The sequence below is a fragment of the Microcaecilia unicolor genome, chromosome 4, assembly GCF_901765095.1.
Source record: "Microcaecilia unicolor chromosome 4, aMicUni1.1, whole genome shotgun sequence".
Lineage (NCBI taxonomy): Eukaryota > Metazoa > Chordata > Amphibia > Gymnophiona > Siphonopidae > Microcaecilia > Microcaecilia unicolor.
Window position 1 is genome coordinate 58,720,749 of NC_044034.1, and position 16,096 is coordinate 58,736,844.

At 44.7% G+C, this 16,096-nt stretch overlaps 1 protein-coding gene across 1 annotated transcript in view; it reads left to right on the forward strand.

Moving 5' to 3' along the window:
- Positions 1-16,096, forward strand: part of ACAT1 (acetyl-CoA acetyltransferase 1) — an 82,607-nt gene that overhangs the window by 31,400 nt on the left and 35,111 nt on the right. The window contains exons 5-6 of the mRNA XM_030200263.1: positions 3,419-3,519; positions 5,136-5,279. Of these exons, the coding sequence (XP_030056123.1) occupies positions 3,419-3,519; positions 5,136-5,279 (245 nt within the window). The remainder of the gene's footprint in view (positions 1-3,418; positions 3,520-5,135; positions 5,280-16,096) is intronic.

Here is a 16,096-nt window from a genome sequence, read left to right on the forward strand (position 1 = left end):
ATATACCGTATCTTATTGCTACTGCAAGACAGAACGGTTTACAATTTATAAAAAGAAGCAATACAATAAGTACAAATTGGACAAACATTAGAACTCCAATCATTACAGGAAAGCACAGCAAACCCACAAACTAGCTACATAAGATGAAAACAATATAACTCATGATTAGTACACAGGAGAACACCGCAAATACAAAATTAAATACATAATATAATCTACACAGACAGATAATACAGTTTTGACTTAGGTTATAAATTGGGCATCTGTAATATATACTTTCTTCCATTATTCTAAATTCTGATCTACATACTCGATAAAGTAGAAGGTTTTCAAAAGTTTCCGAAAATGAAAGTAAGATTTCTCAAGTCTGATCTCTTTTGGAAGGCCATTCCAAAGAGAGGGAGACAAATAGAAAAAAGCCGAATTCCTTGTAGATTCCCATCTAGCCCTAGTGAGAGGAGGAATCACTAACCTGTTGTCTGTCAGGGATCTAAGGGTTCGTGTGGCAGTGTAAGGAATAGTTAGATTTGACAGATAGTCAGGATTTAGTGTATAAAAAGCCTTATGGGTCAAAACTAAAGCTTTAAACTTAACTCTTGCTTCAACCGGAAGCCAGTGCAGATGTAGCAAAGGTGTTACTCTGTCATCCCTCCGGGCCCTACAAATCATACGTGCTGCAGTATTCTGTATTCTTTGTAGTCGCTTCAAGCTAGCTTGAGTGATCCCTGAATATATGATATTACAATAGTCTAAGCGTGAGGTAATATAAGCAGATGTCAACGTTTTAAGGGAATCCTTACTAATTGAATTCCTAACTGACCGAAGTCTCCTAAGATGGAAAAAAGATTTTTTCACTACGTCAGATATTTGTTCCTCGAAAGTCAGAGCAGAATCAATTATAACCCCAAGGTATCTAAAAGATTTAACTGTAGGGATGTTCTTGCCAAATAGCGTAGGTACCACTGCTGGACATGTGCCCTGTCCTACTATCCAAGATGTTATAGTCTTATCTGGATTTAATACTAATTGATATGTTGTGAGCCAATCTGCCACTTTATCCAGACAAATTTGTAGTGGTGTAAGATCCATATTAGATGGTTTAACATAATGAATAAGAAGAAAATCGTCCGCATAAGAATAAAAACTAATACCCATTGTTTGAATGAGAAGTGCCAAGGGACTGACATATAGATTAAACAGTAATGGGGACAGGACCGATCCCTGTGGAACCCCACATGGTAGATTGTATTCTGTAGAGGACGATTGCTGCTGAACTACTTTAAATGAACGTTCGGTAAGAAAAGATATAAACCATTTCATAATTGTCCCTGAAAGACCAATCTCACCTAATCTATCAAGAAGTAGTTTATGATTAATTAAATCAAAAGCTGCAGATAGATCAAGTGAAACAACCAAGGCAATATAGCCATGCTCTAGTTTTGCATGAATCTCACTTAACATCGAAGTCAGGATAGTCTCTGTGCTATGGCCTTTCCTAAAGCCCGATTGTCTAGGATGTAGCAAATTTTTGGAATCCACATAAGTTTGCAATTGTCTAAACACTATTGTCTCTATCACTTTGGATAGGAACGGAAGATTAGAAACTGGTCTATAATTGTTGGGTGTTATAGGAGCTAATGAGGGCTTCTTCAGAATAGGCTTTACTAGCGCCTCTTTTAGAGTAGCAGGGACTACCCCTTCAGAAAGACTCCGTACGATGATTAAATACATAAACTGTTGGATTTCTAGCGTGTGGTTTTTCAACCATGCTGATGGTATGAGATCCAAGGAACTGTAAGTGGGTGAAAGACCTGCAACCAAAGTGTGCAGTGATTCCACAGATGGGAGTTCAAAGTCTTGCCAGGGTACAGTTAGTTGTGAATTTGAGGAGTTGTCAATATGACTGATCCCTGATACCCTTGAGAATTGAGCTCTTAGATTCTCAATTTTAGTGCTGAAAAACTTTGCCAGAGTTTCGGAATCAAGAGCAGGAGATTCTCTATTTTCACTAGTCGTAGTTGTCAAGCGTTTCATAATGTGGAATAACTTTTTCTGTGAACTAGCAGCGTCCTTTATTTCTTTGGAGAAGTAGGTAGTTTTAGCAGCTTTTAGTTGTGTTAAATAATATTTTTGGCACTGCTTACATTTCTGTTTAAATTCTATAGTTCTATGCTTCCGCCATTGGCGTTCAGCTCTACGTGTCTGTTGTTTACATAGTTTTAATCCTAGATGATACCATGGTTGAAACCGTTTTGTACCTTTAGTAATTATTCTTTCTGGTGCAATATCTTCAAGAGCTACAGATAGAACTTGATTCCATGTTCCAATTTGATCCTCTATAGGAAGTGTATCAAAATTCAATGGGAACTTATCCGCTAAAGAAGGTAAAGATGACGTGTCAATTTTTTGTAGACTCCTTGTTTTAATAGGATTTTCCACGGGAGCAGCACCCCAATTTGGTGAGCTGCCCGCTGTTCATCTGGGAGAAATGTGGGAGACCCTCTATTGTATGTATCATTTCATGTGCTTGCTGGTTCTGATCTTGGGTTGGGGGCAGACGTGGTGCTAGTCCGGTTCTAATGGCCCCTAGCATCCACATTTGCTTCTGATCATCTGCTCCTAAGTTCAATAAAATTTACACCCCACTTATGTGAGGGATCATATGTATAGGAAGAGGGTGGGGACTGAAAATAAGCAGAAAGCTAATTAGCTGCTTATTATAGTGCTGAAAAAAAGTGACATAATGACTCTCCGAGGAACGTGCATGTTAGAGAAGAGACGCAGATAATTTATATATAATAATTCCTACACCGAGTCTAAACAAGTTTGTGTTGTCTTTTAAGAGTGATAAGCAGTGGGTACTTGTGTATGTAGAAAGCATGTCCTATTTCTATCTGCAGTCATAGTTTTAGAAAAGTTCTGATCAGAGGGTGTCATCTGTAGGTTATGTTAGCCTGGGACTAATCTGTCGTTCATAACTCTGTGTAGTCTTTATGGAAGTGGTCCTAATTTTGTCCTACAGCATCCCATGGCAGTGAATTTCACATGTTAACTGAACTGTCCGAAAATTTGTCCTTTGTTTTAAAACTTGCTGCATGGCAGTTTCTAATTTAAAAAAAAGTTACAAATCATCCTTGCTTTGTATTTTAATTTGCTTGTATCTGTATTAAAATCATCTGTTTTAGATCAATATCATGTTGGGGTTCTAGTGACATTAAAAATATACTGTCCTGTGATAATGTTAGGGCATACATGCCACAAATGGAAAACCATCTAAGAGGAGTGCTGAAGCAAGCCTTTTGCTGAATGAGAGTTTGCAGTCTGCCAACAAGTTTACTAACAAGCTGAACATTAAAAAAATTCTGTGAATTGCAGAGCAGAATTTGGTTTGAATTGTGAATTCCTTCTCATTGTGTAGGTTTACCTATCTCAACACCAACCACAACCGTCAATAAAGTTTGTGCTTCGGGCATGAAATCCATCATGATGGCAGCTCAGAACTTGATGTGTGGCCATCAGGTAAGTGAAGAGGACATTTTATGCTCTTAGCTCTGATTTTATTCTAGTTCCAAATTGGTGTTAAAAACTGGAGTTGTGATTGCTGCTATTGGACTGATATACATATCATTGAGAAATAGAACAGCAGAGAATTTATGGATTTGGAGGAGGAAGGTGAACCATACTTAACTGAAATAGGATGAAGTTGTAGAGGGCTAGAGTACCTACCGTTTTCTTTTCAGTTGGGCTACTTCGAAGAGTGAAACAGCTAAATTTCTTTGGTGTGTGTTTAAATTAAAAAAAAAAAAAAAATCCAGCTGCAGACTGTCACATGAAAGGTTCAATCCTTGAAGTGGTTTAGAGAATCATACTGGGACAAAATTTGTCCCTGCCCCATCCCTGCAACAGTACAAAATCTCATTCATAAAAAAAGTGACAGATTTTGTATTTTGTCAAAAATGATAGAACCAGTGCAGTGGAGTTAATGGGGATGAGGACAAACTTTTTCCCCTAGTCATTCTTTAATTTGGGTCTTCCACTCTCTGGGTTACATGGGACTGGGGATGCTTTGGAGCTACCAGATGGAGATAGACATGATCACTGTTTAAAAGTGAGTCCTAGTGGCTGGATTCAGTGCCCATGCAGGTATAATCCCTGGACCACAGCTGTCGCTACTGTGACCAGACTAGGTACATTGGGATGAGGAGGAAATAAAAAAAAAAAAAAAGGAAGAAATCTACAGATAATGGATGAAGGCTCTGGTTTTCATTTAGCTGGAAGCAGGAGCAGAAGTAAACTTCCAGGTCAAAAAATATGTCTAGCTTTAGAAAAATTAGAACAGTGTTCAGGCACACTTACCTCTGAAATCATGTTTTTGTTGGAGAGATATTAAGGTGAACCAGAAGACAATCCAGCATTGTCATGTATGCCTTGAAATGTCATTTACCCCCGTTTACAAAGCCATGCTGGCAGTGTGCTAATGCCAGTGATCAAAAACAGCGAAGATGACGCAAAAAATATATCCAAAAAACAAAAAAGAAACAGTGGAAGATAAAGAATAAAGGTAAAAATTAAAAACAAAAAATAAATAGAAGGAACTGCAAAAACCAGAACTATGGACGGATAGAAAAAAGGAAAAAAAGGAAAAAAGAAAAAAAGACGACACATCAATAGTAAAAAAACTGAATGGATTTATTATGGTAATATGGTAATATGACTCGACACAGCTGTGTTTCGGCCCAACTGGCCTGCATCAGGAGTCTAAATAAAACAAAATTTAAAACATATCAATTTCAAACAACATTAATATATAATAAAGAATTAATATACAATAAAAGACAGAAAATTAAATGAGCTGCAAACATCAATTCACTGCATTTTCTAGGTGAATGGACTGTGTTGGCATTGCTGCACTTCTTTGTAAACAGAGGGGTTAGTGTTTTTATTTAAGTAGACAAAAGAGGGTCTCAGCAAGTAGCTTACTGATAATTATTCTGATTAGGCAGAATATGTTTTGTTAAACTGATGATTGATGAGGAATATTAAGAAAATATAGGTTGAAAAACTTAAAATAAGAGCAAGTGGTGGCTTTTAATTCCATGACATGTTTATTTCTTCTAATATTTGTGTTTGAGTAGCAGGTTATGGTGGCTGGAGGCATGGAGAGCATGTCAAATGTCCCATATATGATGAACAGAGGCGCAACACCATATGGAGGAGTGAAGCTGGAAGATTTGATTGTAAAAGATGGGCTGACTGACGTCTACAACAAAATTCATATGGTAAAGTGTTCGGGGAGTCTTTGGATAGTACTGGCTGGCATTATATTCCTCAGCACAGCTTCCCAGCAGGGAGTAATACCTAATCAAGAGACCAGAAGATGCCAGCATTGCCAGTTAATTCTTATTTTTATCTTTCCAAATAGCTGTACTGTTTATAAATCACAGTTGACACTGGATCTGGAACTCTTAAGCTGTCATAGAGCCATGTTTACTAAAATTAACTAATAAAACTTCCTGCTTCTCTGCCTCTTCACTCAGCTTTTCAGTCTAGGTAAATGAGCCTCAAGAGTCTTTTGGCTCCTCTGACTTGGCTATTCTGTGCCTCCAGTTGCAGACTTTACTCTTGATCACTACCTCACTAGTTCTGTCTTCCACTTTGAGCTGCCTTCTTTGCTCCAAGTCTCAAAAATTGAAACTTGAAGTCCTTTTCTCCCTATACTGACCTGATCCCCTCACTTCGTACTGAAATGAATCCTTGACTCACTTTTCTGTACTTTGTGGTCTCAACTAGTTTAGCATCTGCCCTCAGGGCCGTGCCGATGCGGTAAGCGAGGTAAGCGCCGCAGGGGGGCGCCCACCTCTGGAGGGCGCCGCCGCGGTGCTTACCCTCGCCCGCCGAGGCCTTTAAATCTTTTGGTCGCCCCGGGTGTCACCAGAAAGGGGGGTGCCGCCGCTCCCGCTGCTCTTCATCCTGGCACCCCCCCCCCCCCCCGCACCAGCCCTTTAAATTTATTTGCCGACGCGATAGCGAGCGCAGCACCTTGTGTGGAAGTAAAGGAAGCGGATCCGATCATCTCATTGGGCCTTCCCTCACTGTCCCGCCCTCCTCTGACGCAACTTCCTATTTCCTCTAGGGCGGGACAGTGAAGGAAGGCCCAATGAGATGATCGGATTCGCTTCTTTTACTTGCACACGAGGTGCTGTGCTCGCTATCGCGTCGGCAATTTCTTTTTAAAGACGGGTGGCAGGGAGAAGACGAGGCAGGGCGAGGGTGGGGGACAGATGGGGTGAGGGGGACTCGGATGGGCAGAAGGGACTGGGTGGGAGCCAGATGGGGTGAGGGGGACTCGGATGGGCAGAAGGGACTGGGTGGGAGACAGATGGGGTGAGGGTGGGGGGCACTTGGATAGCAGAAGGGACTGGGTGGGAGCCAGATGGGGTGAGGGGGACTCGGATGGGCAGAAGGGACTGGGTGGGAGACAGATGGGGTGAGGGGGACTCGGATGGGCAGAAGGGACTGGGTGGGAGACAGATGGGGTGAGAGTGAGGGGCACTTGGATAGCAGAAGGGACTGGGTGGGAGCCAGATGGGGTGAGGGGGACTCGGATGGGCAGAAGGGACTGGGTGGGAGACAGATGGGGTGAGGGGGACTCGGATGGGCAGAAGGGACTGGGTGGGAGACATATGATGGGGTGAGGGTGTGGGGCACTTGGATAGCAGAAGGGACTGGGTGGGAGACAGATGGGGTGAGGGGGACTCGGATGGGCAGAAGGGACTGGGTGGGAGACAGATGATAGGGTGAGGGTGGGGGCACTTGGATAGCAGAAGGGACTGGGTGGGAGACATATGATGGGGTGAGGGTGTGGGGCACTTGGATAGCAGAAGGGACTGGGTGGGAGACAGATGGGGTGAGGGGGACTCGGATGGGCAGAAGGGACTGGGTGGGAGACAGATGATAGGGTGAGGGTGGGGGCACTTGGATAGCAGAAGGGACTGGGTGGGACACAGATGGGGTGAGGGGGACTCGGATGGGCAGAAGGGACTGGGTGGGAGACAGATGGGGTGAGAGTGAGGGGCACTTGGATAGCAGAAGGGACTGGGTGGGAGCCAGATGGGTGAGGGGGACTCGGATGGGCAGAAGGGACTGGTGGGAGACATATGATGGGGTGAGGGTGTGGGGCACTTGGATAGCAGAAGGGACTGGGTGGGAGACAGATGGGGTGAGGGGGACTCGGATGGGCAGAAGGGACTGGGTGGGAGACAGATGATAGGGTGAGGGTGGGGGCACTTGGATAGCAGAAGGGACTGGGTGGGACACAGATGGGGTGAGGGGGACTCGGATGGGCAGAAGGGACTGGGTGGGAAACAGATGGGGTGAGGGGGACTCGGATGGGCAGAAGGGACTGGGTGGGAGACATATGATGGGGTGAGGGTGTGGGGGCACTTGGATAGCAGAAGGGACTGGGTGGGAGACAGATGGGGTGAGGGGGACTCGGATGGGCAGAAGGGACTGGTGGGAGACAGATGATAGGGTGAGGGTGGGGGCACTTGGATAGCAGAAGGGACTGGGTGGGACACAGATGGGGTGAGGGGGACTCGGATGGGCAGAAGGGACTGGGTGGGAGACAGATGGGGTGAGGGTGCGGGGCACTTGGATAGCAGAAGGGACTGGGTGGGAGACAGATGGGGTGAGGGGGACTCGGATGGGCAGAAGGGACTGGGTAGGAGACAGATGATGGGGTGAGGGTGGGGGCACTTGGATAGCAGAAGGGACTGGGTGGGAGACAGATGGGGTGAGGGGGACTCGGATGGGCAGAAGGGACTGGGTGGGAGACAGATGGGAGAAGGGGCATGGAGCTGGAACTGGGGTCTGAAAAGTGAGCAGGAGGGAGAATGGGGTCATGCCTGGGGCAGGGGTGGATGGGAGAATCAATGGATCTGGAACTAGGGGCAGCCGCAGGTGGGAACTGGGAGCCGAAAAGAGGGGGCAGTGAGAGAGGGGGGATAGATCCTGGATGGAATGGGGAGTGAGAGGGAGGGCAGACCCTGAATGGATGGGAGGGGGAAAGAGAGAGGGCACATGGTGAATCGAAGGAGCAGAGAGAAAGGGCAGACAGTAGATAGAAGGGAGTGAAAGAGCAGACAGTGGATGGAAGGGGGCAGAGATAGAGGGCAAATGCTAGAGGGAAAGGAGAGAGAGAGGGCAGATGGTGGATGGAAGGGGGAGAGAGAGATGGCAGACTGGGGCAGATGGTGGATGGAAGGAGCAGAAATAGAGGGCAGATGTGGATGGAAGGGACATTAGAGAGGGCAGACACTGGAGAGCAGAGAGAGAGCGAAGACAGATGCTGGATGGAAGGAAGACGGTGAAAAGAAGATAAGGAAAGCAGAAACCAAAGACAAACTGTAAATATATATTTTTATTATTTTGCTTTAGGATATAGTATTTTAGCTGTGTTAATAAATGTTTATAAATAGAACATGTAAATAAGGTAATCTTTTTATTGGACTAATTTTAATACATTTTGACTTAACTTTCAGAGAACAAAACCCCCTTCCTCAGATCAGGATAGCATACTGTAACAGCACTATACTGTATTGACCTGAGGAAGGAGATTTTGGCCTCTGGAAGCTAAATGTATTAGTCCAATAAAATGGTATTATTTTATTTTCTGTATTTGTTTATTTCTATTTGTTAATTTGTAAAGTGGTGATTGGTATTTGTTAGTTTTTTCAAATTTACATCTGCTGTCTTTATATTTTGCACAGTACTAGGGGACATTTTCTGTTTCTGTGGTGTTGCATTGTATGCAGAGTCTGGCATCGGGGGTTCAGTTTAATTTTTGTCTAAATAGAAAGTTTATGATTACTTATCCTATAGTGGATTAGGGTGTATCTGTGTTTGAAAAAGACATGGCTTTCAGTTGGCATTGACTGTGCAGGATCTACGATCTGTACTATTCTGTCTGGTTTCGTTTTACAATAGGTGAATTGATGTTCTAGTGCTGACTGTAGTGTTTAAGATGCTTTCCTTTCCTTGTGTGACTCGTAGAAACGACTGCTTATGGTATGGTAAAATTGCTCTATAGGTCGTGAGTGTTTTGTATTCTCGGTATGCCTAGTACTGGATTTGGGGGGGGGGGGGGTGTTAAACAATGACCGGCCCCGGGTGTCAACTAACCTAGCTACGCCACTGCTGCCGACGTCTCCCTTCCCTTGCACTCGTTGGTTCCCCTCAGTGTCCCGCCTTCTTCTGACGTCAGAAGAAGGCGGACACTGAGGGAACCAAGAGCGCAAAGGGAAGGGAGACGTCGGCAGCGCTCCGCTTTCACTGACGCTGCTGCGACCAGGAAGTAAAAGATTTAAAGGCCCCAGGGTGCGGAGGGAAGGGCAGAGAGGCATGGATGGGAGGGCAGGGCCCAGGGAGAGGACAAATTGCTGGAAGGGAAGGGGAGGGGAGAGAGGATTGCTGGCTATGGATGGAGGAGGGAAGGGCAGAGAGGGACAAGGATGGACATGGGGGCCCAGGGAGAGGACAAATTGCTGGAAATGGGGGGGGAGGGGAGAGAGGAGGATTGCTGGCTATGGATGGAGGAGGGAAGGGCAGAGAGGGACAAGAATGGACATGGATGGGAGGGCAGGACCCAGGGAGAGAGGAGAAATTGCTGGAAATGGATATAGAGCAAGAAATGAAGAAGAAGGAGAAAAGTAAAGAAATAAATGGAAAGGAAGCCCTGGAAATGGAGTTAAGAGGACATATAGCAGCAGAATCAGATACTGGACCAGCATGATTGAAAAAAGAAAGTCACCAGACAACAAAGGTAGAAAAAAAATTATTTTATTTTCATTTTAAGCGTTTAGAATATGTCCACTTTGAGAATTTACATCTGCTATCTTATTTTGCAATGTATAGCAATTGTTTCTAAGAATATTGCTGACAATTCCTTTCAGTGTGGCAAGTGGTGAGCGATCATTTTCACGGGGGGGGGGGGGGGGGGGGGGGGGGGGGCGCCAACTGATAGTCTGCAGGGGGCGCCAGAGACCCTAGGCACGGCCCTGTCTGCCCTGGTCCCAGACGAATGGAAATTGGCCATAGTTTGTCCCCATCTTAAGGACACCAAGGCAGACTGTTCTGTCTCTAACTATCAACTTATTCCTTATCATCCAGTTGGGCTAGTCCACACTAATGGGTTATATCGCCTGACCAGCAGATGGAATTAGAGAGAGACAGTTTCTATGAGGACAAGCAGGTCATAATAGTCTTACATATGAGTGATGTCATCCATGGAACCTGATGCAGAAAGCTCTGCCTAGTGTAGTTTCACTTTGAGGCAGCACTCCCACCGTGCATGTGCGGGTGCATTCCCGCCCGAGTCGTGAGCGCGAGACCAACAGTCTTTCTTCATTCACAGTGAAGAAAGGTCACGTTTGTCTGAGGTTCTCTTCATTGTGTTGGTTTTTCGTCTGGTACCTTTCATCATGGGGATTTTTTGCATTGTTCCTCATATTTTTCTTTTTGTACCAAGTATACCTTTCCTATTCCCTTCTTAGAATTTTTTCCATGTTTTTAAGCTTTCTTTTTTTTTTTTTTCGGCTTTGAAAGCCTACTTAGGCCTGAGCACCGGCTGGGTAACATCGAGATTTTTTTCAGGTGAGTTTGTCCCTTTTTAACCTCACCATTGAGTCATTTGATTTAGCTTTGGCCATTTTTTCCTTCCATGCCATGTAAAGCTCCCAGTGGCTTCAAGCGCAGTGCCCGGTGCAATAGGACCATCTCTGGGGCTATACCCATTCAGTATTTGGGGCTAGACCACAATTCTCTAAACTGTGTTTCGGTTTGTGTATGCAGAAAAGAATCCAGAAATCCAGAGAGGCTCAAAAAAAAGAAGATTTTTGTAGCTAGGTCTGAATTATCGACATTGGCATCAGTATGGCTTCAGCGTTTGCACCAGCACTGAAAGCGTCAGTCCCGATAGCTACTAGACCGTCAGAATACTGGGAGTGGATGCGCATCAGAGTGGATCTCTCACCAGCCACTTTGCTGAAACTCAGGCAAGACCAGGGACCATGATCCTGATTGCCCCATATTGGCCCAGGTAGATATGTTCCTGCTCTTCTGGATTATCCTCCGAAGAACCTTGGAGATTGGACTGTTTTGTGACACTCTTAATTCAAGAACGGGATCTTTCTGCATCCCCAATCTCCAGTCTCTGGCTCTCTTAGCCTGGATGTTGAGGCATAGAATTTGCTTCCTTGAACCTCGTAGGGTGTCTCCAAAGTTTTGCTGGCTTCCAGAAAGAATTCTTCTAAGAGGTGTTATGAGGGAGGTTGCCATTTGGTGTGAGAACAAGGCCCGAGATCCTTTTTCTTGCCCTACACAAAAACTGTTTGAATACCTTCTACATCTCTGAGTCTGGTTTTATGTTTCAACGGTTTTTATTGATGATAAACATTGTGAACATAAGCAATAAAGTCAAACACTTTGTGAGCATAATAACATGTCACTGTTGTATACATACATCTTAACTGCATCATCAATATTTTGGGTTTCAACATTGTTTGTTGATGACACATATTATCATTATCATCGTAACCAAGCCATTCTCCATAATGCCCCAAACAAGTAATTATTTCCATCGTACACAGCACAATAACATTTATCATCAAATTTTATTACTTTTCTCCCCCCCTCCCTCCCTCCCATCCCCTGTGTCTCTCCCACCGAGCCTTTTACTCTTATAGACTCGATGGCGTCTTCTCTTCTTTTCCATTCCAGGATTACCTCTAGTAATTCAGCCCTTCCCATGGACATTACAAAATAATTGTCACATTCCAGTTAGGAAAGTATCTTACTAATCCATGGTTAAGTAGCATCTATTACATGTGGGTCATCCTCTGTCACCAATTTGTATCACTTCCCTTCTCCCCTCCCTCTTATCCCCGTCCCCCTTTATAATTGTGCCTCATGTTCTGATTATGCTCTTGTCATGAATATAGACTAACCCAAAGTGTTCAAAAACATGGCTACGTGCTCTTGGTGATATCTTGTGTAGGTATGCCCCCCAAATCTTCATGAATCGTTGGCGCCTCTTGGGAGTATTACGGGCGTCTTGCATTTCCCATAGCATGAGCTCATGTAACCTATTCCTCAATACCAATATGAAGGACCTTTGTCCATTGTCCAACAATTTAAAATACATTTTTTCCCCAAAATACAAAGTTTACTGAGGAACATCTTTCCTTCCAACGTTCCTTGTGCCATGTCGCCATGGAGCTCAGTATCACTTTTTCAAAAGATAATCCACCCGATACCCCATAAGCCAGCCCATAAACTTAGAGAGAGCTGTCCAAAACCTCCGTATCTCTCTACACTGCCACAAACCGTGGCTAAGTGATGCATTTACTTCTGCACATTTGGGGCACTAATGTGTTTCCACCACTCCCGCATACCATGCCTGTTTTACTGAGAAATATGCCCTATGTATGATGCGGAAGTGGCATTTCCTGTAAACTCGGCGCTATGTACCCACCGTATCCCGCCTTGAAGTGCCGCTAATATCTTCCCTTCTGTTATTGGTTCTTTCACCGCCCGGCTCCATCTTTCCACAACATCTTAACATCTCCTTGGTGGTTGTGCCCCTCCAACACCTTGTGAAATCTAGACACTGAGATCTGTCCTTGCGTCCCCGGCCAGAAACTCCCTAATTTCCCTCTCAAAGCCTGGTAGGAGCTTGCGGTGGGAAGCTCATGTATGTAGTGTGAGAGTTGAAAGTAGGCTAATTTCGCCAACATCCCCCCTCCATAGTGTCTCTCAAACTCTTGGTAAACCATAACGGTCCCATCCGCTTGCAAAAATTTCCAATAGTATAACCCCCTGCTTTCCCAGATCTCGAAAGAATTTACTTTCTCTCCCAGGTGCAAATTCTGCATTACCCGTGATTGGCAACAACACGCTGCACCTCTGCACTGTGTTTTCCAGAGTTTCGTTATCTCCTTCCACAAATATCTTAAGGGCTGTAAGAGTATGCTATGTTTTACTTGTTGCGGGAGATTTCTAAATTTTGCGTGTATTAAGTAATTTAAATGCCAGGGACTGAAATGCAATCTCTCTAATTGTACATCTGTGTAATTGTTCGTACCCACAGCCAATCTCCCAGGTGTCTTAAAAGACAATGCTTGATTGTATGTACGCATATTGGGGATCCCCAGACCTCCTTGCGCCTGTGCCCCACTGAGATATTCCCATCGAAGTTTTGGCTTCCTGCCAGCCCAGCAGAATCGCGCCACTTGTCTCTGGTGTACCCGAAGGTCTTTTTCCCAGAGCCTTATTGGCAGTATTTGCAGTACATACAGCCATTTTGGGAACACCACCAATGCGGTATAAGTGGATTCGGCCCAATAGCGTTAATGGCAGGGAGCTCCATCTATTTAATTGCACCCTCGTATCTCGCAACAACGTTGGGACATTAAAATTGTATATCTGAGCCGGATCCCAAGGTCAATTCAATACCTAGATATCGGAAGGACCCCCGTCCGCCCACCGCAATGGGAAATGCCCCCAATCTGCCCTTTTAATGTCTGAGCTCGCCAAGGCCTCTGATTTTGTCAAGTTTAAATGAAATCCAGAAAAATCCCCATATTCCTTATACTTCCATTAGATGTCCAAAGATGCTTGGGGTCTGTTATAATACTAGTAAATCATCTGCAAAAGCTGCTATTTAAATTCTCGGTCTTTATTTGTACTCCCTTTATGTCTACATTATTGCTTATTTCCCGTATTACGGATCAAGAGTCAACACAACAGTAAAGGTGACAGAGGGCAACCCTGACGGGTACACTCGACCAATGGGGAACCAATCCGAAGCCAGGCCATTGACGAGAATTCTCGCTTTGGGATCAGTGTATAATGTCTTGACCGCCTGCATAAAAAACCCAGTCACCCCATATGCTTTGAGTGTTTCTAGTAGAAATCCCCAATCCACCCGGTCAAAAGCCTTTTCGGCATCAAAACTAATTAACATAGTTGGCTGTCTTTCCCATTGTGCTTTTCCAATGCAAGAAGAATTTCCTCATATTCTTTGCTATTTTTCTACCCTGAACAAATCCTACTTGTGGCTCCTCTATCAGGGAAGGGAGATATCTGGCCAACCTATTAGCCAACAATTTGGCCAAAAACTTGGCTTCTGAGTTTAAAAGTGAGATTGGTCGGTATGACTCCGGGAGAAGAGCTGTTTTACCAGGCTTAAGTATTACTGTTATATGAGCCTGGTTCATATATAAAGGTAAAGAGCCCCTCTGAACTGCTAAGTTAAACACCTCAGTCAGCACCGGGCCAATCTCGGCCTGCAATAACTTATAAAACTCATTCCTCATTCCATCAGGGCCCGGCGCCTTCCCCAGAGGACTTTGCTTGATCACCCACATAACTTCATCTAGTGTAATTTCCCCATTCAGCGCCCCTAACTCCTCAGCCTCCATTTGGGGTAAATCCACGCTAGCCAAGTATGTCTCACCAGGCCTGACCAGATCCTCTTGTGGTTTATATAACTGTGCAAAGAAATCTTTAAGTATTCCCGAGATTTCCTTATCTTTATGTACTAGTGACCCTTGACTGTTCTGAATGATAGTATCTTTTGGTAACCTAATCTTCTGCCCATGACCTTCGCCAGAAAACCCCCGCCCTTATTTGCGAATTTGTAAAGCTGATATTTATAGTAAGCCTGGGATTTTCTAACTGTGCGGTGCAACAATTCGTTAAGGTTCTGCTGGGCCTCTAGCAGTTGCACTCGGAGACTCTGAGTATGTCCCACACTATACTGACGTCGCAATTTAGTCACTCTCCTTTCTAATCCCAAAATTTTTTGTCTCCTCATTTTCTGCTTAAAACTAACATAGGCTATGATCTCCCCTCTAAGCACTGCTTTGGCTGTTTCCCAATACAGTACTGGGTCGTTCTTGTGAATCTCATTATTGATGCCAAAATCTTTCCAACTTTAATCAATGGGGTAAGAATTGTCATCCCTATATAGCCAAGTTGGGAATTTCCACAGGTAATCCTCTCTTATCCCTCCATCCAACTCCACCCTCACCAAACCCAGGCTGGTCGGAGACTGCTATCGGCCCTATTTTCGCTGTGTCCACCTTTGTGAAAATGTCTCAGTTACGAATAATAATCTATACGGGATAAAGTCCGGCATGGGCCCTAATTGATAGATGGGTGTAATCCCTCTCCCAGAGGATTCAGAGTTCTCCACAAATCTATTACTGTGAAAGCTTCCTCCAGCGTTGCTATCCCTTCCCTGGCTTGGCTCTCCCTTTCCCACTTGAGCCCGATCTATCTAGTGCCGGATCCGCGACTTCGTAAAGTCTCCTCCCATTATAATCGGGGCTCCTCCATCCCTGTATGGCGCTAGTGAGCTGTGTGTAAAAAGCGCCGGTCAAACGAGTTGGCGCATAATATGGCATAGCATAAAATTGGTTGTCTGTCTAATACTACGGATGCCAACACGTATCTTCCCCAGTATCTCCTACTACCTGATTTACTTTCACGTGTATACCTTTCCGTATTGTGTAAATCACTCCTCCCTTCCCCCCCACTGCCGGGGATTCAAAATTTCTCCTACCCACCATCGCTTCAATTTAGCGTGTTCTATGCTTGTTAAATGTGTCTCCTGCAAAAATGCAATCGACGTCTTTTGGTCATTGGTATTTTTAAAATTTTTTGTCTTTTAATAGGTGCGTGGATACTCCTACATTCAAGTTATGACTTGTATGGGGGTCATGTTATCTCCATTCGTTCATCCATACTTCCCTGTAATCTTCCACAATCTTAACAGAGGGGTGTCCCAGCCACCACCCCTCCCACTCCTCTTTCCAAGACATCTGTATTCCGTGCACTACACCATGTGTCAGTCATAACATCACTACATTCATAGAGACATCGTGTTCTCTTCCCAATTCTTATCCCTCCCTCCCCCCCCTCCCCCCCAATCTTCTCCATCCCTCCCCTCTCCCCTCCCCCCCGCGCCTCTACCCTCCAGTCATTCTACCCAAGCCCTCCCATGCCGTTGACTTCTCTCCGCCCTTGCAGCCCCTAG